We start from the raw sequence: 26,152 nt of genomic DNA, 5'->3' as shown, positions 1-26,152 counted from the left end.
ACAGGTCAGTGCCACTACCTTGTTCAATGTGCAGGGGTACTGGAGTGGTTGTATATACAGGTCAGTGCCACTACCTTGTTCAATGTGCAGGGGTACTGGAGTGGTTGTATATACAGGTCAGTGCCACTACCTTGTTCAATGTGCAGGGGTACTGGAGTGGTTGTATATACAGGTCAGTGCCACTACCTTGTTCAATGTGCAGGGGTACTGGAGTGGTTGTATATACAGGTCAGTGCCACTACCTTGTTCAATGTGCAGGGGTACTGGAGTGGTTGTATATACAGGTCAGTGCCACTACCTTGTTCAATGTGCAGGGGTACTGGAGTGGTTGTATATACAGGTCAGTGCCACTACCTTGTTCAATGTGCAGGGGTACTGGAGTGGTTGTATATACAGGTCAGTGCCACTACCTTGTTCAATGTGCAGGGGTACTGGAGTGGTTGTATATACAGGTCAGTGCCACTACCTTGTTCAATGTGCAGGGGTACTGGAGTGGTTGTATATACAGGTCAGTGCCACTACCTTGTTCAATGTGCAGGGGTACTGGAGTGGTTGTATATACAGGTCAGTGCCACTACCTTGTTCAATGTGCAGGGGTACTGGAGTGGTTGTATATACAGGTCAGTGCCACTACCTTGTTCAATGTGCAGGGGTACTGGAGTGGTTGTATATACAGGTCAGTGCCACTACCTTGTTCAATGTGCAGGGGTACTGGAGTGGTTGTATATACAGGTCAGTGCCACTACCTTGTTCAATGTGCAGGGGTACTGGAGTGGTTGTATATACAGGTCAGTGCCACTACCTTGTTCAATGTGCAGGGGTACTGGAGTGGTTGTATATACAGGTCAGTGCCACTACCTTGTTCAATGTGCAGGGGTACTGGAGTGGTTGTATATACAGGTCAGTGCCACTACCTTGTTCAATGTGCAGGGGTACTGGAGTGGTTGTATATACAGGTCAGTGCCACTACCCTGTTCAATGTGCAGGGGTACTGGAGTGGTTGTATATACAGGTCAGTGCCACTACCCTGTTCAATGTGCAGGGGTACTGGAGTGGTTGTATATACAGGTCAGTGCCACTACCTTGTTCAATGTGCAGGGGTACTGGAGTGGTTGTATATACAGGTCAGTGCCACTACCTTGTTCAATGTGCAGGGGTACTGGAGTGGTTGTATATACAGGTCAGTGCCACTACCTTGTTCAATGTGCAGGGGTACTGGAGTGGTTGTATATACAGGTCAGTGCCACTACCTTGTTCAATGTGCAGGGGTACTGGAGTGGTTGTATATACAGGTCAGTGCCACTACCTTGTTCAATGTGCAGGGGTACTGGAGTGGTTGTATATACAGGTCAGTGCCACTACCTTGTTCAATGTACTGGAGTGGTTGAGGTGGGTTTATACATAAAAGGTGACTGGTTGGCTGCATTGTTTACATGTACTGTATGTCCTGTCTCCTGTGCTGAAGCATTGTTCACACAGCAATGTCATTGGGAGACTTGTTGAATGAGACTGATGAGACTGCCCGGAAATGAACAGTGGTTTCAATGAGCAACAGGATATGAAATCCATCCAGTAAATTCCAGTTTATCCGTAAAACGGTGCTCATAGCAATTTCTCTTCCTACTGGTACTGTGTTTTATGTCTTATAAGTGTTTTATAACTAGGGGCAAGAGAGGGAATCGATAACAAAACATTCTTGAAGCTAATGTGTGATCTGCTTTATGTGCCTTGAAGCAAAGCTGTACACACTGCAGGGCCAAGTGCTAGATGTTGGCCTCCCCCTCTCCGTTTAATGGACCTCTCATTTTTATTTATCCCTCTCCATTTGCCAGCACACTGCCATCCCTCTGTCTGGCCCCTGACTGGCACGACAGGCCTTTAAAGAGATGCTATATTCTCCTCCCTACAGATGTAGGATCTTAATTTGAGCCAGTTTGCTACAGCAGGAAAATAATCCTGCAGCAATAAGGATAATGTGAATTATTTTGTAGATTATAGTTAATGGACTTTTTCATAGGGGTTGATACATTTTACATCAGTGAAAATCAAGTCTGACGTTTTTTAAGTGAAACCTTGAATACACAACATTTCCTGTTGTGCAGGAACATTTGCATAACTAAACAAATTAACAACCTAAATCTGTAGGGATGGCTTGGTTTATACACTATACAAAAAATATGTGGACACCACCTCAAATTAGTGGATTCGGCTATTTAAACCACACTCGTTGATGATAGGTTTATAAAATTGAGCACACAGCCATGCAATCTCCATAGACAAACATTGGCAGTAGAATGGCCCACACTGGAGAGCTCAGTGACTTTCAACATTGCACCATCATAGGATGCCCGGTTTCCTACAAGTCAGTTCGTCAAATTTATGCCCTGCTAGACCCGGTCAACTGTAAGTGCTGTTATTGTGAAGTGAGCAACAATGGCTCAGCCGAGGAGTGGGAGAGCACACAAGCTCACAGAACGGGACCTCCGAGTGCTGAAGCACGTAGAGCGTAAAAAAACACTCAATACCGAGTTCCAAACTGCCTCTGGAAGCGACATCAGCACCAGAGCTGTTCATAGTGAATTTCATGAAAAGGGTTTTCATGGCCGAGCAGCCGCACACAAGCCTAATATCACCATGCGCAATGCCAAGCGTCGACTGGAGTTGTGGAAAGCTTGCCGCCATTGGACTCTGGAGCAATGGAAACGTGTTCTCTGGAGTGATGAATCACGCTTCACCATCTGGCAGACGGACGGACGGAACTTGGTTTGACGGAAGCCAGGAGAGCGCTACCTGCTCCAAAACATAGTGTCAACTGTAAAGTTTGGTGGAGGAGGAATAATGGTCTGGGGCTGTTTTTCATGGTTCGGGCCCCTTAGTTCCAGTGAAGGTAAATCTTAACGCTACAGCATACAATGACATTCTAGACAATTCTGTTTCCAACTTTCTGGCAACAGTTTGGGGAAAGCCCTTTCCTGTTTCAGCATGACAATGCCCCTGTGCACAAAGCAAGGTTCATACAGAAATGGTTTGTTGAGATTGGTGTGGAAGAACTTGACTGGCCTGCACAGAGCCCTGACCTCAATCCCATCAAACACCTTTGGGATGATTTGGAACGCCGACTGCGATCCAGGCCTAATCGCCCAACATCAGTGCCCGACCTCACTAATGCTCTTGTGGCTGAATGGAATCAAGTCCCTGCAGCAATGTTCCAACATCTAGTGGAAAGCCTTCCCAGAAGAGTGGAGGCTGTTATAGCAGCAAAGGGGAGACCAACTCCATATTATTGGCCATGATTTAGGAATGAGATGTTTGACAAGCACTTTTGGTCGTGTAGCGTATCTCGGATATTTACTATACCACCTAAACAGTGACAGGGTAGCCTAGTGGTTAGAGTGTTTGGCTAGTAACCGAAAGGTTGCAAGTTCAAATCCCTGAGCTGACAAGGTACAAATCTGTTGTTCTTCCCATGAACAGGCAGTTAACCCACTGTTCCTAGGCTGTCATTGAAAATAAGAATTTGTTCTGAACTGACTTGCCTAGTTAAATAAACATCTTCAAGGGATGTATAAGAATGTATGTGAGATGTTGATGAAATACAAGTAACTGCCAAAATAAGGGGTTTTAAAATGCCAGAACAGCTTCAATGCACATTGGCAGAGAAGATTCTACAAGTGTCTGCAACTCTATTGGAGGGATGCGACACCATTATTACATGAGAAATTCCTTCCTTTGGTGTTTTGTTGATGGTGGTGGAAAACGCTGTTTCAGGATGCGCTCTAGAATCTCCCAGAAGTGTTCATTTGGGTTGAGATTTAGTGACACAGAAATTTTTTAAACCCCCTATGTTCCTTTCAGACGCCTCTTTCAAAGTCAGAGATATCTTCTCTTTTTATTTAATTAGGCAAAATCATTTAAGAACAAATTTTGGGCCTCCTGGGTGGCGCAGTGGACCAAGGCTGCTGTGCCACCAGAGACTCTGGGTTCGAGCCCAGGCTCTGTCGCAGCTGGCCGCGACCGGGAGGCCCATGGGGTGGCGTACAATTGTCCTAGCGTCGTCCGGGTTCGTGAGGGTTTGGCCGGCAGGGATATCCTTGTCTCATTGTGCACTTGTGACTCCTGTGGTGGGCCGGGTGCAGTGCACGCTAACCAAGGTTGCCAGGTGCACGGTGTTTCCTCCAACACATTGGTGCGGCTGGCTTCCGGGTTGGAGGCTCGCTGTGTTAAGAAGCAGTGCGGCTTGGTTGGGTTGTTTTTCTGAGGACGCATGACTTTTGACCTTCGTCTCTCCCGAGCCCGTATGGGAGTTGTAGCGATGAGACAAGATAGTAACTACTAATAATTGGATACTATGAAATTGGGGAGAAAAGGGGGTAAAATTCCTGGGTGTGAACCCAGAGTCTCTGGTGGCACAGCTAGCGCTGCGATGCAGTGCCCTAGACCACTGCGCCACCTGGGAGGCCCCTTGAATTCTGTTTTTAACTAGAGTATTAGTCATTGCCTATATTCGCAAAAAGCGCACAATGATGTAACTACACTGAAAAGCACGTATTCTGTCACGTTCATGAGGAGACAGACCAAGGTGCAGCGGATGTAGAGTTCCACATATTTATTATAATGTGAAACAATAACTCAATAACCTAACAACGAAACGTGACTACGTGGTGCACATGCACAAAACACAAAATAATAACCCACAAACACAGGTGGGATAAATGCTACCTAAATATGATCCCAATTAGAGACAACGATTACCAGCTGCCTCTGATTGGGAATCATACAAATCACCAACATAGAAAAATAAACTAGAACACCACATAGAAATAATAAACTAGAATACCCCCAGTCACGCCCTGACCTACTACACCATAGAGAAAAAAGGGCTCTCTATGGTCAGGGAGTGACATAATCTTCCCTTTATAATTAGAATTACTTGAGCATCAAATCTCAATCTGATACACCAGATGTTTGATTCAGCCCTCATTAAGACCAAAATAAAGAGATACGTATCTCTAATGGAGAGCACAGTGAGACCCCAATTAGTGAGAAGAGGGGATGAGAAGAGATGACAGGACAGCCAGTTACACACTCTGACGTGAAGAAAACTCTTTCAACTTGTGCAAAATTACAAGACATCATTAACTGTTGAGCGAGACGTTTCAAATGAACTTCAGAAGCATTAAAGTACTGCATCTCTTCGAACCAAACAAACGTCATAGTCATAATAGTAGAGTGTGTGTAGTGTCCTCAGTATTTTTCTATGGTCTAGTAATAGATAGAGTCAGAGTCATAGATATAGATATATAGGGCTTGAGAGAGAGTGCTTACCAAATGTGAGAAGCACAGGTTGGCGTTATGTAACACCCAGCTGGGCATGACATCATCAGAGAGAGAGAGAGAGTGAGAACCACAGCAGGACGGGCGGGGCAGTGACCTGAAACCCTCAGGATCATGGGAGAAGTGCTGCCCTCTGACCAGAGCAAGAGGGATGTTCATATGAGACATTGTTTCGATGAGATAAGTTACGAATGGCCTCCTATGTCACCTTTCAGGGAAAGATTTCACATTTCCCAGGTTACATTTCTACTGTGTTATCCTCCTTTCCAGACAACTAATGCCTAGATTAGATCCAGTCAAGAAGCAGAGACGTCAACATGGTCTCATAAAACCGGAGAAAGGAGAAAGGCAAACCAAGGAAATGGAGGAGGGTTTCTTCATTCAGCCAGACATTAATTTCCTTCTCAAACACATCAATAAAAGCCAGGTCTCCTCCTGCTATCCTTCAATCCTGACTTTATCAGTGCTGTGTCCTGCATGCCACAGTGAGGGTCGTACTATAACAGGGCAAGGGAGGATGGAGTACTGATAAAAAAAATAATATTTGGCCCTTTTTCTCTGCCGCTGAAAAAGTAATCTAAAGCTTTTGAACAGCTCTGGACGGAATGCAATTTCTGCAGTCTTAAGCAGGATTAAATTGCGGCTTGCATCTGTCATGATGACAGTCGATCTCAATGGCTGATTTCTCTCTCTCTCTTTCACACACACTCGCTCTCCCTCTCTGCATTAGTGTAAGGGTGTGGCCCTTCCCTGTGGAGAGAGAGAGAGACAGAGATGGAGAGGTGCTATTGACCAGCCTGAACATGGATCAGATCAGCCGGGGGGCTGGCTGAGGTTTAATCTCAGTGCAAGGGGATTACAGATTGTTCATTGTGTATGAACACTGCACAGCACGTACTGCATGTCATTTAGTTCCGGCCAACCGCCGATCTCATTGCTCAACATGTATTCCATCAAGCAATACCAATAATCACCATGACTCACAGCCTCTCATGTCTTCTTGGTTTGATTGAATAGGGGTCTGTTGGGCCTGTCAATTATCAACTAACCTCACAAATTAACTTTTTGAAGCTCGTTACAATTGAGAATTGTACAAACTGAGAATTCTATCATGAAATGTGATGCCTTTCTCCCTGTTCGTGAATATGTCATGTATGACATTAGGCTTTCCACGGGTTATGTTAGCTGCCTAAACTTTTCCTCGAATAACAGCTTGGCATGTCAAGGTCAGACAGAAGGGTTGTTACAGAGGTTGCTATTATTACAGGTTCAGCAATTACGTAAGTGTACCGCAGGCCTGACGCAGCACCCAGGTGCTCTTCGCCGTACTCTAGCTCCCTAATGGTTCTCCTGTGTCTTTCTACCTGATTACCTGCATTATGCCCATCTCTGTTCCTTTGATCACTGGAGTAGTCATGATGTAATACCGTCTCAGAAATGACCACCACATCACCATACACTCCTTAGAAACACAGAACCAGCTATATTAAGGGAGACGATAAGAAGCAATGCACCGCTGGCCGGATGTGCAGATCCAGGCGAAACCGAAAGAAACCTGACTACAGAAACAAAGACCACTTCTACCAGGTTGACCCAGATTTATGCCTGCAAAACCACCTGCAGTCTCCCTCAGATGTAGCCTACGCGGGCGGATGCCAAGGGAGTGACGGTCCATAGCCTAGGTACGTTGGTATGAAGAAGGCATGTAGAGGAAGGTAAAAACCTAATGGTTACAGATGCATCTGATGCAGGCTGAAATCACTACATCATCTCATTACGTGATTGATTGAGGGCAGAACACATCTTTCCTTTTGTCAAGACGCCAGCTGATCAAAATCTCTGCCCAGGCGTAGCCTGGTGACTCATCTAGCATAGCTGATAACATTACGGTGTTCCGATGTTATAGAGCCCAAACAAAATGGAGCTCTTGCCGCAGAGACTATTGGCATCGCCGTTGTTACTCAGAGATCTGAAGATCAGATCGTGACTCGTGCCCAGAATGCCATCCTCAGGATATCTCTACCTGGTGTTGTCATGATACGCCACACACTGTGCCAGGAAGCAGAGGATGTGCCCACCAATGAGGATACAGAGGGGGGGGGGGGGGCTGGCATACACTCACAGACAACAGACAGGAAACAAATGGTGTTGCAAGGCAAGCATCAATGTAATGGTAATCGGGTCCAGTTCAGTTCGATCAAATTGCCTTCACAACAATGTCTGGTGGAGAAATACTGTAGGAGGCTATATGAGTCTACTTTGCTTATGCCGGCTTCATCAAATGTAGTAAATCTATGCCTATATGTGTTAAATATTGAGATTTTACCGAAAAGGAAAAGTAATACATACAGTGCCTTGCGAAAGTATTCGGCCCCCTTGAACTTTGCGACCTTTTGCCACATTTCAGGCTTCAAACATAAAGATATAAAACTGTATTTTTTTGTGAAGAATCAACAACAAGTGGGACACAATCATGAAGTGGAACGACATTTATTGGATATTTCAAACTTTTTTAACAAATCAAAAACTGAAAAATTGGGCGTGCAAAATTATTCAGCCCCTTTACTTTCAGTGCAGCAAACTCTCTCCAGAAGTTCAGTGAGGATCTCTGAATGATCCAATGTTGACCTAAATGACTAATGATGATAAATACAATCCACCTGTGTGTAATCAAGTCTCCGTATAAATGCACCTGCACTGTGATAGTCTCAGAGGTCCGTTAAAAGCGCAGAGAGCATCATGAAGAACAAGGAACACACCAGGCAGGTCCGAGATACTGTTGTGAAGAAGTTTAAAGCCGGATTTGGATACAAAAAGATTTCCCAAGCTTTAAACATCCCAAGGAGCACTGTGCAAGCGATAATATTGAAATGGAAGGAGTATCAGACCACTGCAAATCTACCAAGACCTGGCCGTCCCTCTAAACTTTCAGCTCATACAAGGAGAAGACTGATCAGAGATGCAGCCAAGAGGCCCATGATCACTCTGGATGAACTGCAGAGATCTACAGCTGAGGTGGGAGACTCTGTCCATAGGACAACAATCAGTCGTATATTGCACAAATCTGGCCTTTATGGAAGAGTGGCAAGAAGAAAGCCATTTCTTAAAGATATCCATAAAAAGTGTTGTTTAAAGTTTGCCACAAGCCACCTGGGAGACACACCAAACATGTGGAAGAAGGTGCTCTGGTCAGATGAAACCAAAATTGAACTTTTTGGCAACAATGCAAAACGTTATGTTTGGCGTAAAAGCAACACAGCTGAACACACCATCCCCACTGTCAAACATGGTGGTGGCAGCATCATGGTTTGGGCCTGATTTTCTTCAGCAGGGACAGGGAAGATGGTTAAAATTGATGGGAAGATGGATGGAGCCAAATACAGGACCATTCTGGAAGAAAACCTGACGGAGTCTGCAAAAGACCTGAGACTGGGACGGAGATTTGTCTTCCAACAAGACAATGATCCAAAACATAAAGCAAAATCTACAATGGAATGGTTCAAAAATAAACATATCCAGGTGTTAGAATGGCCAAGTCAAAGTCCAGACCTGAATCCAATCGAGAATCTGTGGAAAGAACTGAAAACTGCTGTTCACAAATGCTCTCCATCCAACCTCACTGAGCTCGAGCTGTTTTGCAAGGAGGAATGGGAAAAAATTTCAGTCTCTCGATGTGCAAAACTGATAGAGACATACCCCAAGCGACTTACAGCTGTAATCGCAGCAAAAGGTGGCGCTACAAAGTATTAACTTAAGGGGGCTGAATAATTTTGCACGCCCAATTTTTCAGTTTTTGATTTGTTAAAAAAGTTTGAAATATCCAATAAATGTCGTTCCACTTCATGATTGTGTCCCACTTGTTGTTGATTCTTCACAAAAAAATACAGTTTTATATCTTTATGTTTGAAGCCTGAAATGTGGCAAAAGGTCGCAAAGTTCAAGGGGGCCGAATACTTTCGCAAGGCACTGTATTTAGTCTGTAGCCTTGAGAATGTCTGCCTCTCATACTCCGTTGAATTACTCTGTCAGAAGACACCACAATAATAAACCTCATATTTCACGCTCAAATTCTCCTGATGAGCATGGAGCTCATGAAGCTGAAATGAAAATACATTTAGCTGGATATTCCCCTATGATTTAAGCGAGCTCCTTATTCTCTTCTCCCCTGTCTACACATGCACACACACACACACATGAACACGCGCCCACACACACACACCTTTCCCAAGTTGCTGTTAATGAAGCAGAACCAGACTTCCAATCCCACTGTACACAGTAATCAGCATCAAGGTCATCAGTAATGGCCCTTTATTTTCCACCATGCTCTCCTTCACTATAGAAAGGCATTTTCCTTCTGTTCCTGGAAGGAGGCCTAATATGCGTGAAACGATGTCTGTGTAAAGAAACTTCTCGTGTCATGCTGTCCTCCAAATAATGAGCTTCGGATGTTTTGAAAGCAAATGGTAGCGAGATCAGTTTGAAAAACATCCGTTCAACTAAATAGCACAGGACTGGGTGGGCTCACTGCTCCTCATCACATCTTTCTTGCAATTTATTGCTGTGGACCATGAAAGATTCAAAAAGCTATGTATTACTATCATCCACTCTCCAACAACAAGGAAGAAAAGACAGATAGGGTTGAGTAGGAATGGTTTCAGAGGAAAGGAAGAACACATTGGTACAATGTTGCTAACACAATTCCCACGGTGGAAGCCTGAATCCTGATATCCACTGGTGACCTGGCAGGAGAAACTGCAGACTACGCGACTGAAATGTTCAGTGAACTATAACACAAAGTACCATGATGTATTTTTTTTTAAATAGTGTCTATTTGCCTAAAAACTATCTCCATTCAGGGTCAACCACAGGACAGTATTTTGTATCAGTTTTGTATCGTTAGTGAAAAGGAATCGCTGTTTGAGTAGCACATCTCTATGCTACCTGCAAAATGTTCTACCTCGTTCAAGGAACGATTCGATTCCCATGGACAGCCTCCTGTGTCAAGCTTCCTTTGTTACATTATGACACTATTGTGTCCTCTCCTGGTGCTGCTAGTGGAACCCCTCCAGGGCTGTGTCCTCTCCTGGTGCTGCTAGTGGAACCCCTCCAGGGCTGTGTCCTCTCCTGGTGCTGCTAGTGGAACCCCTCCAGGGCTGTGTCCTCTCCTGGTGCTGCTAGTGGAACCCCTCCAGGCCTGTCCTCTCCTGGTGCTGCTAGTGGAACCCCTCCAGGCCTGTCCTCTCCTGGTGCTGCTAGCCAAACCCCTCCAGGGCTGTGTCCTCAGAGATGGCCGCCTCGCTTCGCGTTCCTAGGAAACTATGCAGTGTTTTGTTTTTTTACGTGTTATTTCTTACATTAGTACCCCAGGTCATCTTAGGTTTCATTACATACAGTCGAGAAGAACTACTGAATATAAGATCAGCGTCAACTCACCATCAGTACGACCAAGAATATGTTTTTCGCGACGCGGATCCTGTGTTCTGCCTTTCACCCAGGACAACGGAATGGATCCCATGCAGCGACCCAAAAAAACGACTCCGAAAAAGAGGGAAACGAGGCGGTCTTCTGGTCAGACTCCGGAGACGGGCACATCGTGCACCACTCCCTAGCATCCTTCTCGCCAATGTCCAGTCTCTTGACAACAAGGTTGATGAAATCCGAGCAAGGGTAGCATTCCAGAGGGACATCAGAGACTGTAAAGTTCTTTGCTTCACGGAAACATGGCTCACTGGAGAGACGCTATCGGGGGCGGTGCAGCCAGCGGGTTTCTCCACGCATCGCGCTGACAGAAACAAACATCTTTCTGGTAAGAAGAGGGGCGGGGGCGTATGCCTTCTGGCTAACGAGACATGGTGTGATGAAAGAAACATACAGGAACTCAAATCCTTCTGTTCACCTGATTTAGAATTCCTCACAATCAAATGTAGACCGCATTATCTACCAAGAGAATTCTCTTCGATTATAATCACAGCCGTATATACCCCCCCCCCCCCCCAAGCAGACACATCGATGGCTCTGAACAAACTTTATTTGACTCTTTGCAAACTGGAATCCATTTATCCGGAGGCTGCATTCATTGTTGCTGGGGATTTTAACAAGGCTAATCTGAAAACAAGACTCCCTAAATTTTATCAGCATATCGATTGCGCAACCAGGGGTGGAAAAACCTTGGATCATTGTTACTCTAACTTCCGCGACGCATATAAGGCCCTGCCCCGCCCTCCTTTCGGAAAAGCTGACCACGACTCCATTTTGTTGATCCCTGCCTACAGACAGAAACTAAAACAAGAGGCTCCCACGCTGAGGTCTGTCCAACGCTGGTCCGACCAAGCTGACTTCACACTCCAAGACTGCTTCCATCACGTGGACTGGGACATGTTTCGTATTGCGTCAGATAACAATATTGACGAAAACGCTGATTCGGTGTGCGAGTTCATTAGAACGTGCGTTGAAGATGTCGTTCCCATAGCAACGATTAAAACATTCCCTAACCAGAAACCGTGGATTGATGGCAGCATTCGTGTGAAACTGAAAGCGCGAACCACTGCTTTTAATCAGGGCAAGGTGACTGGTAACATGACCGAATACAAACAGTGCAGCTATTCCCTCCGCAAGGCTATCAAACAAGCTAAGCGTCAGTACAGAGACAAAGTAGAATCTCAATTCAACGGCTCAGACACAAGAGGCATGTGGCAGGGTCTACAGTCAATCACGGACTACAAGAAGAAATCCAGCCCAGTCACGGACCAGGATGTCCTGCTCCCAGGCAGACTAAATCACTTTTTTGCCCGCTTTGAGGACAATACAGTGCCACTGACACGGCCTGCAACGAAAACATGCGGACTCTCCTTCACTGCAGCCGAGGTGAGTAAGACATTTGCACTTGTTAACCCTCGCAAGGCTGCAGGCCCAGACGGCATCTCCATCCGCGCCCTCAGAGCATGCGCAGACCAGCTGGCCGGTGTGTTTACGGACATATTCAATCAATCCCTATACCAGTCTGCTGTTCCCACATGCTTCAAGAGGGCCACCATTGTTCCTGTTCCCAAGAAAGCTAAGGTAACTGAGCTAAACGACTACCGCCCCGTAGCACTCACTTCCGTCATCATGAAGTGCTTTGAGAGACTAGTCAAGGACCATATCACCCCCACCCTACCCGACACTCTAGACCCACTCCAATTTGCTTACCGCCCAAATAGGTCCACAGATGATGCAATCTCAACCACACTGCACACTGCCCTAACCCATCTGGACAAGAGGAATACCTATGTGAGAATGCTGTTCATCGACTACAGCTCGGCATTCAACACCATAGTACCCTCCAAGCTCGTCATCAAGCTCGAGACCCTGGGTCTCGACCCCGCCCTGTGCAACTGGGTACTGGACTTCCTGACGGGCCGCCCCCAGGTGGTGAGGGTAGGCAACAACATCTCCACCCCGCTGATCCTCAACACTGGGGCCCCACAAGGGTACGTTCTGAGCCCTCTCCTGTACTCCCTGTTCACCCACGACTGCGTGGCCACGCACGCCTCCAACTCAATCATCAAGTTTGCGGACGACACAACAGTGGTAGGCTTGATTACCAACAACGACGAGACGGCCTACAGGGAGGAGGTGAGGGCCCTCGGAGTGTGGTGTCAGGAAAATAACCTCACACTCAATGTCAACAAAACTAAGGAGATGATTGTGGACTTCAGGAAACAGCAGAGGGAACACCCCCCTATCCACATCGATGGAACAGTAGTGGAGAGGGTAGCAAGTTTTAAGTTCCTCGGCATACACATCACAGACAAACTGAATTGGTCCACTCACACAGACAGCATCGTGAAGAAGGCGCAGCAGCGCCTCTTCAACCTCAGGAGGCTGAAGAAATTTGGTTTGTCACCAAAAGCACTCACAAACTTCTACAGATGCACAATCGAGAGCATCCTGGCGGGCTGTATCACCGCCTGGTACGGCAACTGCACCGCCCACAACCGCAAGGCTCTCCAGAGGGTAGTGAAGTCTGCACAACGCATCACCGGGGGCAAACTACCTGCCCTCCAGGACACCTACACCACCCGATGTTACAGGAAGGCCATAAAGATCATCAAGGACATCAACCACCCGAGCCACTGCCTGTTCACCCCGCTATCATCCAGAAGGCGAGGTCAGTACAGGTGCATCAAAGCTGGGACCGAGAGACTGAAAAACAGCTTCTATCTCAAGGCCATCAGACTGTTAAACAGCCACCACTAACATTGAGTGGCTGCTGCCAACACACTGACACTGACACTGACTCAACTCCAGCCACTTTAATAATGGGAATTGATGGGAAATTATGTAAATATATCACTAGCCACTTTAAACAATGCTACCTTATATAATGTTACTTACCCTACATTATTCATCTCATATGCATACGTATATACTGTACTCTATATCATCGACTGCATCCTTATGTAATACATGTATCACTAGCCACTTTAACTATGCCACTTTGTTTACATACTCACCTCATGTATATACTGTACTCGATACCATCTACTGTATCCTGCCGGAACTTCCGGCGCCGACAGAGATGGCCGCCTCGCTTCGCGTTCCTAGGAAACTATGCAGTTTTTTGTTTTTTTACGTGTTATTTCTTACATTAGTACCCCAGGTCATCTTAGGTTTCATTACATACAGTCGAGAAGAACTACTGAATATAAGATCAGCGTCAACTCACCATCAGTACGACCAAGAATATGTTTTTCGCGACGCGGACCCTGTGTTCTGCCTTACAAACAGGACAACGGAGTGGATCCTATGCAGCGACCCAAAAAAACGACTCCGAAAAAGAGTGAAACGAGGCGGTCTTCTGGTCAGACTCCGGAGACGGGCACACCGTGCACCACTCCCTAGCATTCTTCTTGCCAATGTCCAGTCTCTTGACAACAAGGTTGATGAAATCCGAGCAAGGGTAGCATTCCAGAGGGACATCAGAGACTGTAACTCCTTTGCTTCACTGAAACATGGCTCACTGGAGAGACTCTATCCGAAGCGGTGCAGCCAACGGGTTTCTCCACGCATCGCGCTGACAGAAACAAACATCTTTCTGGTAAGAAGAGGGGCGGGGGCGTATGCCTCATGGCCAACGTGACATGGTGTGATGAAAGAAACATACAGGAACTCAAATCCTTCTGTTCACCTGATTTAGAATTCCTCACAATCAAATGTAGACCGCATTATCTACCAAGATAATTCTCTTCGATTATAACCACAGCCGTATATATCCCCCCCCAAGCAGACACATCGATGGCTCTGAACGAACTTTATTTAACTCTCTGCAAACTGGAAACGATTTATCCGGAGGCTGCATTCATTGTAGCTGGGGATTTTAACAAGGCTAATCTGAAAACAAGACTCCCTAAATTTTATCAGCATATCGATTGCGCAACCAGGGGTGGAAAGACCTTGGATCATTGTTACTCTAACTTCCGCGACGCATATAAGGCCCTGCCCCGCCCCCCTTTCGGAAAAGCTGACCACGACTACATTTTGTTGATCCCTGCCTACAGACAGAAACTAAAACAAGAGGCTCCCACGCTGAGGTCTGTCCAACGCTGGTCCGACCAAGCTGACTCCACACTCCAAGACTGCTTCCATCACGTGGACTGGGAGATGTTTCGTATTGCGTCAGATAACAACATTGACGAATACGCTGATTCGGTGTGCGAGTTCATTAGAACGTGCGTTGAAGATGTCGTTCCCATAGCAACGATTAAAACATTCCCTAACCAGAAACCATGGATTGATGGCAGGATTCGTGTGAAACTGAAAGCGCGAACCACTGCTTTTAATCAGGGCAAGGTGTCTGGTAACATGACCGAATACAAACAGTGCAGCTATTCCCTCCGCAAGGCTATCAAACAAGCTAAGCGCCAGTACAGAGACAAAGTAGAATCTCAATTCAACGGCTCAGACACAAGAGGCATGTGGCAGGGTCTACAGTCAATCACGGACTACAGGAAGAAATCCAGCCCAGTCACGGACCAGGATGTCTTGCTCCCAGGCAGACTAAATAACTTTTTTGCCCGCTTTGAGGACAATACAGTGCCACTGACACGGCCTGCAACGAAAACATGCGGTCTCTCCTTCACTGCAGCCGAGGTGAGTAAGACATTTAAACGTGTTAACCCTCGCAAGGCTGCAGGCCCAGACGGCATCCCCAGCCGCGCCCTCAGAGCATGCGCAGACCAGCTGGCCGGTGTGTTTACGGACATATTCAATCAATCCCTATACCAGTCTGCTGTTCCCACATGCTTCAAGAGGGCCACCATTGTTCCTGTTCCCAAGAAAGCTAAGGTAACTGAGCTAAACGACTACCGCCCCGTAGCACTCACATCCGTCATCATGAAGTGCTTTGAGAGACTAGTCAAGGACCATATCACCTCCACCCTACCTGACACCCTAGACCCACTCCAATTTGCTTACCGCCCAAATAGGTCCACAGACGATGCAATCTCAACCACACTGCACACTGCCCTAACCCATCTGGACAAGAGGAATACCTATGTGAGAATGCTGTTCATCGACTACAGCTCGGCATTCAACACCATAGTACCCTCCAAGCTCGTCATCAAGCTCAAGACCCTGGGTCTCGACCCCGCCCTGTGCAACTGGGTACTGGACTTCCTGACGGGCCGCCCCCAGGTGGTGAGGGTAGGCAACAACATCTCCTCCCCGCTGATCCTCAACACTGGGGCCCCACAAGGGTGCGTTCTGAGCCCTCTTCTGTACTCCCTGTTCACCCACGACTGCGTGGCCACGCACGCCTCCAACTCAATCATCAAGTTTGCGGACGACACAACAGTGGTAGGCTTGATTACCAACAACGACGAGACGGCCTACAGGGAGGAGGTGAGGGCCCTCGGAGTGTGGTGTCAGGAAAATAACCTCACACTCAACGTCAACAAAACTAAGGAGATGATTGTGGACTTCAGGAAACAGCAGAGGGAACACCCCCCTATCCACATCGATGGAACAGTAGTGGAGAGGGTAGCAAGTTTTAAGTTCCTCGGCATACACATCACAGACAAACTGAATTGGTCCACTCACACAGACAGCATCGTGAAGAAGGCGCAGCAGCGCCTCTTCAACCTCAGGAGGCTGAAGAAATTCGGCTTGTCACCAAAAGCACTCACAAACTTCTACAGATGCACAATCGAGAGCATCCTGGCGGGCTGTATCACCGCCTGGTATGGCAACTGCACCGCCCTCAACCGTAAGGCTCTCCAGAGGGTAGTGAGGTCTGCACAACGCATCACCGGGGGCAAACTACCTGCCCTCCAGGACACCTACACCACCCGATGTCACAGGAAGGCCATAAAGATCATCAAGGACATCAACCACCCGAGCCACTGCCTGTTCACCCCGCTATCATCCAGAAGGCGAGGTCAGTACAGGTGCATCAAAGCTGGGACCGAGAGACTGAAAAACAGCTTCTATCTCAAGGCCATCAGACTGTTAAACAGCCACCACTAACACTGAGTGGCTGCTGCCAACACACTGACACTGACTCAACTCCAGCCACTTTAATAATGGGAATTGATGGGAAATGATGTAAATATATCACTAGCCACTTTAAACAATGCTACCTTATATAATGTTACTTACCCTACATTATTCATCTCATATGCATACGTATATACTGTACTCTATATCATCGACTGTATCCTTATGTAATACATGTATCACTAGCCACTTTAAACTATGCCACTTTGTTTACATACTCATCTCATTTGTACATACTGTACTCGATACCATCTACTGTATCTTGCCTATGCTGCTCTGTACCATCACTCATTCATATATCCTTATGTACATATTCTTTATCCCCTTACACTGTGTACAAGACAGTAGTTTTGGAATTGTTAGTTAGATTACTTGTTATTACTGCATTGTCGGAACTAGAAGCACAAGCATTTCGCTACACTCGCATTAACATCTGCTAACCATGTGTATGTGACAAATAGAATTTGATTTGATTTGATTTGCTGCTCTGTACCATCACTCATTCATATATCTTTATGTACATATTCTTTATCCCCTTACACTGTGTATAAGACAGTAGTTTTGGAATTGTTAGTTAGATTACTTGTTGGTTATTACTGCATTGTCGGAACTAGAAGCACAAGCATTTCGCTACACTCGCATTAACATCTGCTAACCATGTGTATGTGACAAATACAATTTGATTTGATTTGATTTGGTGCTGCTAGTGGAACCCTTCCAGGGCTGTATCCTCTACTGGTGCTGCTAGTGGAACCCTTCCAGGGCTGTATCCTCTACTGGTGCTGCTAGTGGAACCCCTCCAGGGTTGTGTCCTCTCCTGGTGCTGCTAGCCGAACCCCTCCAGGGTTGTGTCCTCTCCTGGTGCTGCTAGTGGAACCCCTCCAGGGCTGTATCCTCTACTGGTGCTGCTAGTGGAACCCTTCCAGGGCTGTGTCCTCTACTGGTGCTGCTAGTGGAACCCCTCCAGGGCTGTGTCCTCTCCTGGTGCTGCTAGTGCAACCCCTCCAGGGCTGTGTCCTCTCCTGGTGCTGCTAGTGGAACCCCTCCAGGGCTGTGTCCTCTCCTGGTGCTGCTAGTGGAACCCCTCCAGGGCTGTGTCCTCTCCTGGTGCTGCTAGTGGAACCCCTCCAGGGTTGTGTCCTCGACTGGTGCTGCTAGCCAAACCCCTCCAGGGCTGTATCCTCTCCTGGTGTTTCAGAGTTCCTTCCTTTTATCACGGCATCACTCTAATATTAGAACAAAGAATAATTCATTAAGATTGAATGTAGTTATGTGGTAAGATTCCTGTAAGCCTGAAATGTAAGTTCTCTTTGCATGGTGCTCCCTAATGAATCTAAATAAAAAATAAACATTCAAATGAAAACAGGAAAAGGCCAATACCTAGAGTACTGGACCCTCCACAACTTTCTCATATATATAGATATTTTTTTAAATGTAACCTTTAACCAGGCAAGTCAGCTGAGCACAAATTCTTTTTTACAATGACGGCCTACCAGTGAACAGTGGGTTAACTGCCTTGTTCAGGGGCAGAATGACAGATTTTTACCTTGTCAGCTCTGGGATTTGATCCAGCAACCTTTTGCTTACTGGTCCAATACTCTAACCACGAGTGAAAAGCCTGATCAAATTCTTTATATGCCTATTGTTGTCACGCCCTGATCTGTTTCACCTGTCCTTGTGATTGTCTCCACCCCCTCCAGGTGTCACTGATTTTCCCCAGTGTATTTATCCCTGTGTTTCCTGTCTCTCTGTGCCAGTTCATCTTGTATGTTTAGTCAAGTCAACCAGCGTGTTTTTCCCCGTATTCCTGTTCTATTCTCTTTTTATAGTCCTCTCGGTTTTGACCCTTTCCTGTTTCTGGACTTTGTACCCGCCTGCCTGACCATTCTGCCTGCCTTGACCACGAACCTGTCTGCCACTCTGTACCTCCTGGACTCTGATCTGGTTTTGACCTTTTTGCCTGTCCACGACCATTCTCTTGCCTCCTCCTTTTGGATTATTAAACATTGTAAAACTCCAACCATATGCCTCCTGTGTCTGCATCTGGGTCTCGCCTTGTGCCTTGATATTTGTATGTTAAACATGCCATGCATTTGTAAAAACGTAAAGTTTTGGCTGTACTATGCTGCAAAACACAGCCTACAGTCTTTGTACAGTAGTGAATTCCACCATTTACACCTCGTTGTACTGGTGAATTGGAAAACAGAGCATAGGTTAATACTTCCTTCTCTCTCTCTCTGTCCCACTCTGTTCTGCCTCAGTAAGGAGCTCGTTGTGTCTCTGGGTTCTCAGAGTACAGGGTATCAGGTGGAGTTGGTAAACATGCTGAAAGTGATTCCCTCCCTGAGCCAAGTCTATATGGACGCTATCTGTGACCTTCACTTGTCTTAGTCAACATATAAAAAGTGGCACTGGAGCAGGTTCAGCAGATGTCAGGCACGGTCATGGCTTTCAGGAGGGGACAAAAGTGCTGCATTTTCACACTTTATGAAGGGAAATAGATGATAATGTCAGGGTTATTGAAATGCAGGTCTTAAGGTCTGCAGAGTTGCTGGTTTTCAGTTCTACCTGATAGACATACTGTAGAGTACAGTATCATCCAATGGTAAGATATATTTTATTTAGCAGACACTTGACTTGCATCCGTTTTACACATGGGTGGCCCCAGGAATCGTACCCACAACCCTGGCAGTGCAAGCACCATGCTATACCAACTGGGCCATGCAGGACCGCTGTATCTGTCCATTAAGAACCTAGCGGGACAGGAGGAAAACCAGCATAGCTGCAGAACTTCAAGGTATGCTTTTAATAGTCTTGCCTCTTCAATATGAAAGAAAAAACGACATGTGTACTGTACCGTTGTGAATCCATCTCAACAACTCTAGCTGATTGTGTTGCATTCTTTAATCTAAACATAGACGGACAAACAACATCATTCCGAGAGCTATGGAATTAGGCAGGGGGAACAGCTGCTTTGAAATGTATTACAAATTGATTTTACTCAGACACCCATCTTCAAACTGGATCGCAGTGGGACCAATGCCTTGGGGAGCCGTGCATTACTGATGATACCATACCTTGTGGCATATTCACAGTCTTCTTCCCCTGACCCCTTATTCTATTCACTCGGGGTGATTGTGTCACACAAGACAACCTTCCAGTCTGTCACAGGTATTGCCTTGCTCTGTTGGAATGAAGCCTGTTCTCATTCAAATGACCATGAATTTCATCTTTGTAGTGAAAAGGCCCTTGGTAAGAGCTGTGTGTAGAACAGAAGTACTGTACTTGGCGAGGGAAGGCTGCCGAGGAGGAGTCTTGGGAAGACGTATGGCTGAAGGCAGGCAGGCAGGCTGGGTGTGAATGAGGTTGGGAGGCGTTAATGAGATGCCGGAGAGGAGGACAGAGATCCCGGAGGACAGAGATCCTGGAGAGTTACACACACACATGCACACACTAGCACCTGGCTTGGCTGCATACCTCCTGGGTCTCCGTGTTTGTTTAATGAATCCAAGAACATGCTAATGTCCCTCACAGTGTCTCTCTTTACACCATGATTAAAATTAGAATGTTAATTAAAGTTTAGTCCCTCGTATACAGATGTAGAATCTTAATTTGATCACTCTTTTGTTGCTGAGAATTTTCCCGCACAACAGGAAATGCAAACTTGTAGTGTATTCAAGGTTTAAAAAGGCTTCTAAAGTTAGTAATTTCCACTTTAAAATGTCAGACTTGATTTGCCCTAACAAAAAATGTATCAATTATAACCCACATAATAGTTCACATTGCCTGTTGCTACAAGATTATTTTCCTGCTGTAAAAAACTGGCTCAAATTAAGATCCTACATTGGTGTGATCATGTCCAACAGAATGTAGGCTATTACATCCTCAAAGGTTGGCTGATATAGAATATTTGGAGGAATAAGGAATAACTAAACATTGGGATTATTCTCAGTGAGACACGTGATTTCTAATGGATTAACGATTAAACTATGATACCCATGTAACTCCACTTCCTCGACAGCAGCCACAGTGTGTGGTGACACAATGGTAGTAAGTGATGGAGAGGGGTGGGTGTAGTTGAGGCATCCAGAGAGCCAGTAGAGACTAGTGACAGCCAGCCAGCATTAACCCGGGCGAGACAAATCTCATTTGCAGCATTACCAGGCTCTTTGTTGTGTGAGAGGGCCGAAGAAAAGGCTTACTTGTGAATGTGACAGCGTGGCTTCCCTCCTTTACCACACTCAGGCTGTAGAGATGTAAGGAGAACTGTTATGGGGTGGATTAGTGGGGGAGATTTGTTTGACTGGTTATGTCATTATCAGAGTTGTCAAAGACGTGAAACTGCTTCATCTGAAATGGAACAATAGAAAAAAGAAGACAAAATAAAAATAAAATAATTACCCTTCAAATTGTATTGTTTGCTCGGGAAAAGAGTTGATACAGAATTACCTAGATGTGATCTATAGGTTTAGAGGTTTAAACTAGAATCTAGATTTCAATCTGCACAAATTAACTACAAGTAGTGCAGAATTTATTTGGCAAGTGATTCGTATCCAAGAAATAAGAAAAATATGTTTTTTACGCTCAATAATTACACAATTATACGTCTCATTGGGTATGGTGTGTGTTAATATTGATGTCTACTATATTCCATTTGTGTTGTAGTGTGAGCTGAATCTGAGAGGGTATGACATTATACATCAAGGCTATGGCCTAAGGTAGCATATTACTACAGACATGTTTAGGTAGCAGTAGGAATTCTCTAAGGAACCTATTAAAATGGATAATTTCAAGGAATTCATTTATCATGCCAGTGAACCTCCGGTGACATTTTCATGCAATCTGAAACTGCATCCAGCTGTTTCAGTATTGAGTGCATTAGAACTGGGAAAAGGCCCTACAGTAGATAAGAGGCAGTAGATCCCAATGATCTACAGTATGTCTAGTTTCAGCTCCCAGTCAAATCTATACAAAATGGATGAAACATTCCCAAGTGTTCTGAGTAAATCAACAGAGTATTGATTTTGTTATCAATCATAAGAAATATGAATAGCATAACTGAATAAACTTTATCTTTCAGGTTCAGCATGAGGCCTTGTGAAGAACTGAACAGGCAAAAAACACTATTGTTCCAATACAGGTACTGCTAAAAAGACAACCTCCTCAGAACAGGAACAAGAAACATCTACAGCATAGCACCTGGAATACAAGAACACACACGGAGCAAAGCACCAGAACAAGCTGTCCAGGAGTATGCCAGTCTAGTCCAGAATCATCTGAAGGATTTCACTGCAACAGTGCTGACTTGGCTGTAGCGTCTCAGCGGCATCATGGCTGACCCTTACCAGAACAACGTGTACCACCAAGGAGGAGGTGACCCCTACGGCACCTACGGAGAGGGAGGAGACCAGGGGGGCTACGGTTACCAGGGCGAGTCCTACCCTCAGGAGGAGGACGCAGCCAGCGATGCCACGGAAGGCCATGATGACGAGGACCAGATGTACGAGGGGGAGTACCAGGGGATCCCCCACCCTGACGAGGTGAAGGCGGCCCAGAGAGCAGCGAGGGCCAAGGCCAGGCAGGCTCAGGCAGGGGCCACGGAGCTGGAGGAGCTGGCTGAGCAGTATGAGGACATCATGGAGGACTGTGGGCATGGACGGTTCCAGTGGACCCTGTTTATAGTGCTGGGTCTGGCCCTCATGGCTGATGGGGTGGAGTGCTTTGTGGTGGGGTTCGTGCTGCCCAGCGCGGAGAAGGACATGTGCTTATCCAATGGAGAGAAAGGCATGCTAGGTGAGTCATGGCTAAATGCCATTACTTGTTAGAAGACATACTAACACGTTTACAATGTCTGGGTCAACAGATTCCAGCCAATAGCAGCCTGGCAATCAATACTAGCCAGGAGGTACTTAAGTACTCCGTAAATTAGAAATGCTCTCAAATTAGCTAATGGCACAGTCGATTTCAAGATGAATCTGTTTGCTTGTCATGCACTACTGGACGCCAATATATTCCTGCTTAGTGAAGCAGGTGGGAAATGTATGATCCGTATCCCCACAGCAAATAACACATTATTTTTGGCAACCGGAACGGGTCTGCGGCACGCCACCAATCACACTGATTGAGACCATGCAGCATTTTGCAGGTCCATGTCTGAGGGAAATGGGTCCTCTTTCCATTCCACTTTAACAACAGCAGCTAGCTAAATAAGCACGTCAGACGAGTTCACAACATTTCTGAACGGTTCTTCTCAGAAACTGACGTAGAATATTTGAACACATAGAAGGGCATTCAAATGTTCAAGGTTTTCTACTCAAAGGCTTGATAAATGTCCGCCTATCTAAAAGAAATGGCCTCTCTAAAATAACTGGCGGAGATAAATCAAACTAGACACGGGAAAATAAGGTTGAGAATAGGACGTCTTTGAAGAGTGGGACACATTGTTCTAGTGCAGTGGTGAATTAGTAATTCAGAGTTAACAACGCGAGACAAGTCCTTCACTTTGAAGCTTGTGGGTGGAAGCTGTCCAAGGAGACAAATATCTGGGATGAGAGGGCAGTTTTCTTTCTCCCTCTCTCCAGCCAGCAGCCTCCTCCCAGCGGCTACAAGCAGACTGTACTGAAAGTACTGAGTCAGCAGGTAGCTGAGGAGAGGAGATCGATAGCTACTCTACTGACCTTGCGTCTAGGATACGTACTGTTCGCCTGCTGCTTCACTTTCCTTCGGCTAACTTATGCTGCAACAATCACAATCAACTTTTATTCACTGCACTGTACATTCTGCAGCCCTCACATCTCAGACTGACTGACATGCCCAAAGTAATGGCACTTCGGGTATAAATAATGTTTTGAATCAAATTAAATTGAATAGGTATGGTGGTGTCAGGGTACTTTTAGGTACTCGGAGGCAACAGGGTATATGCTTGATCACAGTGGAACATCTCATGTAGCATCTCCTTTCAAAAGGAATAAGTTAGCAGACGTTCTGTTTTAGTGTGGCATGAATGCTGCTCTTTACAGTAATTTCATCTACAAATTTACAGAATGCACTCTGGTTTTTCCTCAAGGGTTGATATTTTCACTCCTTAACTATAAGCAATCAGCTTCAATGGGACTGAAATATGAGCTGCCTCTAATCCACACTTTCACTGTGATCACCACAGCATACATTCTGACTCAATGGGTGGAAACTGTCCAATCAGAAGGCAGAGTGGCAGCAGTGTCACTATCCTTCGGGGAGAGGAGGTTGGGGGATTGGTCATCTTCTCCTTATCCGGTGATGGGCGGGCCTTCGCTCTCACACCAGTCATCACCCACACCCCCCATGGCAGTGCCATCTGCAGTGACATCGTGGCCCAGAGCGTGATACCAGGCTTTGGCGATAGGCACATTGATACATTTAGTTATTTTGGGAAGATTCCTCCCCAGTGATAGATGGGTATGGTTGATAGGCTACATGTAAGCTGAGGGAAGCTTTAGGCGTACATATACAGTACAGTGCATAGAAAAGTGTCACAGAAAAGTACTGGAAGGGTCACATACGTTATAGGTACTTATCTGGGGCTTAAATAGTCTTTATCTGAAAATACAGTACTTGCTTGCTGAGGCACAAACACAGCCAACTACAGGATTCTATCAAATGTCAGCATTTACTTGAACTAAAAGAAAATTATACTTGATGCAGGCTTTCATTATGTGCTAAAAATACTTGTTCCAGCCAAGCTTTGCAAGATGGACAAAGGTACACATTAAACAGTATGTTCTAAAAAGAGACACCCCACTGAGAAGTAAAAACACAAAAAAATCATTATGACATCTAAATAGCATACCTGTTACCATTGTTAAGGCTTTACAAAAGACCACTCAAAGCTGTTCAATTTGACCAAAAACACTTAGTCTGTTGTTAGCTTAGAAACACGGTTTTACCTCTCTGACCTAGCCCTGGAGAGAGTAAGAATGCAGAGTACAAAAAAATGGGTATAAACATGTACAATTATTCTAATAAATGTTTGTGTTTGTCTTTGAGTGTGTCCAATTAAACATGTTTTTTATTACACTAATTATTTCACTAATGAGGGATTTCTCAATACTGTCCATAGGACAGTGTCCTGCATTTTGGCCGGGGTAGGCCGTCATCTCTCAGGAGAGATGGACAAGCCTGCCCCACGGTGGACAACATCAAAGTGTCACCAATGCCCAGCTATCACGATGTGCTGGGGCTACTGGGGCTCTTTTAGTAGTTGAGCAATTCAAGAACAACTTTGTATATTGTATGTTTCCTAAAATACAACGCTGCGATCCATAACAACACAACCAGAATGTAGGGTCACAAACAGAATGTAGGGTCACAACCAGAATGTAGGGTCACAAACAGAATGTAGGGTCACAACCAGAATGTAGGGTCACAAACAGAATGTAGGGTCACAACCAGAATGTATGGTCACAACCAGACTGTATGGTCACAACCAGACTGTATGGTCACAACTAGAATGTATGGTCACAACCAGACTATATGGTCACAACCAGAATGTATGGTCACAACAAGACTGTATGGTCACAACCAGTTTGTATGGTCACAACCAGAATGTATGGTCACAACCAGAATGTATGGTCACAACAAGACTGTATGGTCACAACCAGACTGTATGGTCACAACCAGAATGTATGGTCACAACCAGAATGTATGGTCACAACCAGACTGTATGGTCACAACCAGAATGTATGGTCACAACCATAATGTATGGTCACAACCAGACTGTATGGTCACAACCAGACTGTATGGTCATCTCAACAGTGTGTTGCCTTCCACTTTATTCACAGAGTTCATATCACTAGATACATGTCTGCTAATGAACTGTAGCTGTGCTGGCCTCTGACTGTGTCTTGCCTCTCTCTCTCTCCTACAGGTTTGATAGTGTTCCTGGGCATGATGGTTGGGGCGTTCATCTGGGGTGGAATGGCAGACAAACTGGGCCGCCGGAAGTGTCTGATCTGGGCCCTCACCGTCAACTGTGTCTTCGCCTTCCTCTCCTCCTTCGCCCAGGGATACGGCTTCTTCCTCTTCTTTAGGCTCTTCTCTGGCATCGGGTAAGAAAGAGAAATTGGAAACAAGGGATGAATTGCTACTCAAAGGTATTTGGGTTGTAACTAGGATTGGGGCTTAACCTGAACATGATCCTCTCCACCTGATAAAATGTTGACAATGTTACGTATGTGTCGCACGACGCGATGCTTACACAGCACGACGCGATGCTTACACAGCTTCTAAAGAACTACAACAAACA

The 26,152-nt window shown here is 45.8% G+C and overlaps 1 protein-coding gene across 2 annotated transcripts in view; it reads left to right on the top strand.

The window, feature by feature from the left end:
• LOC139370466 (synaptic vesicle glycoprotein 2Bb) overlaps nt 1–26,152 on the top strand; it is a 57,953-nt gene that overhangs the window by 25,022 nt on the left and 6,779 nt on the right. For both annotated transcript variants that reach the window (XM_071109964.1, XM_071109973.1), the window contains exons 2-3: nt 21,950–22,662; nt 25,775–25,955. In XM_071109964.1, the coding sequence (XP_070966065.1) occupies nt 22,200–22,662; nt 25,775–25,955 (644 nt within the window). In that variant the 5' untranslated portion in view covers nt 21,950–22,199. The remainder of the gene's footprint in view (nt 1–21,949; nt 22,663–25,774; nt 25,956–26,152) is intronic.

The sequence above is a fragment of the Oncorhynchus clarkii genome, chromosome 2, assembly GCF_045791955.1.
Source record: "Oncorhynchus clarkii lewisi isolate Uvic-CL-2024 chromosome 2, UVic_Ocla_1.0, whole genome shotgun sequence".
NCBI classification, from domain to species: Eukaryota; Metazoa; Chordata; class Actinopteri; order Salmoniformes; family Salmonidae; genus Oncorhynchus; species Oncorhynchus clarkii.
Note: the sequence above shows the minus strand (reverse complement) of the source record. Positions and strands in the feature narration are given on the sequence as shown.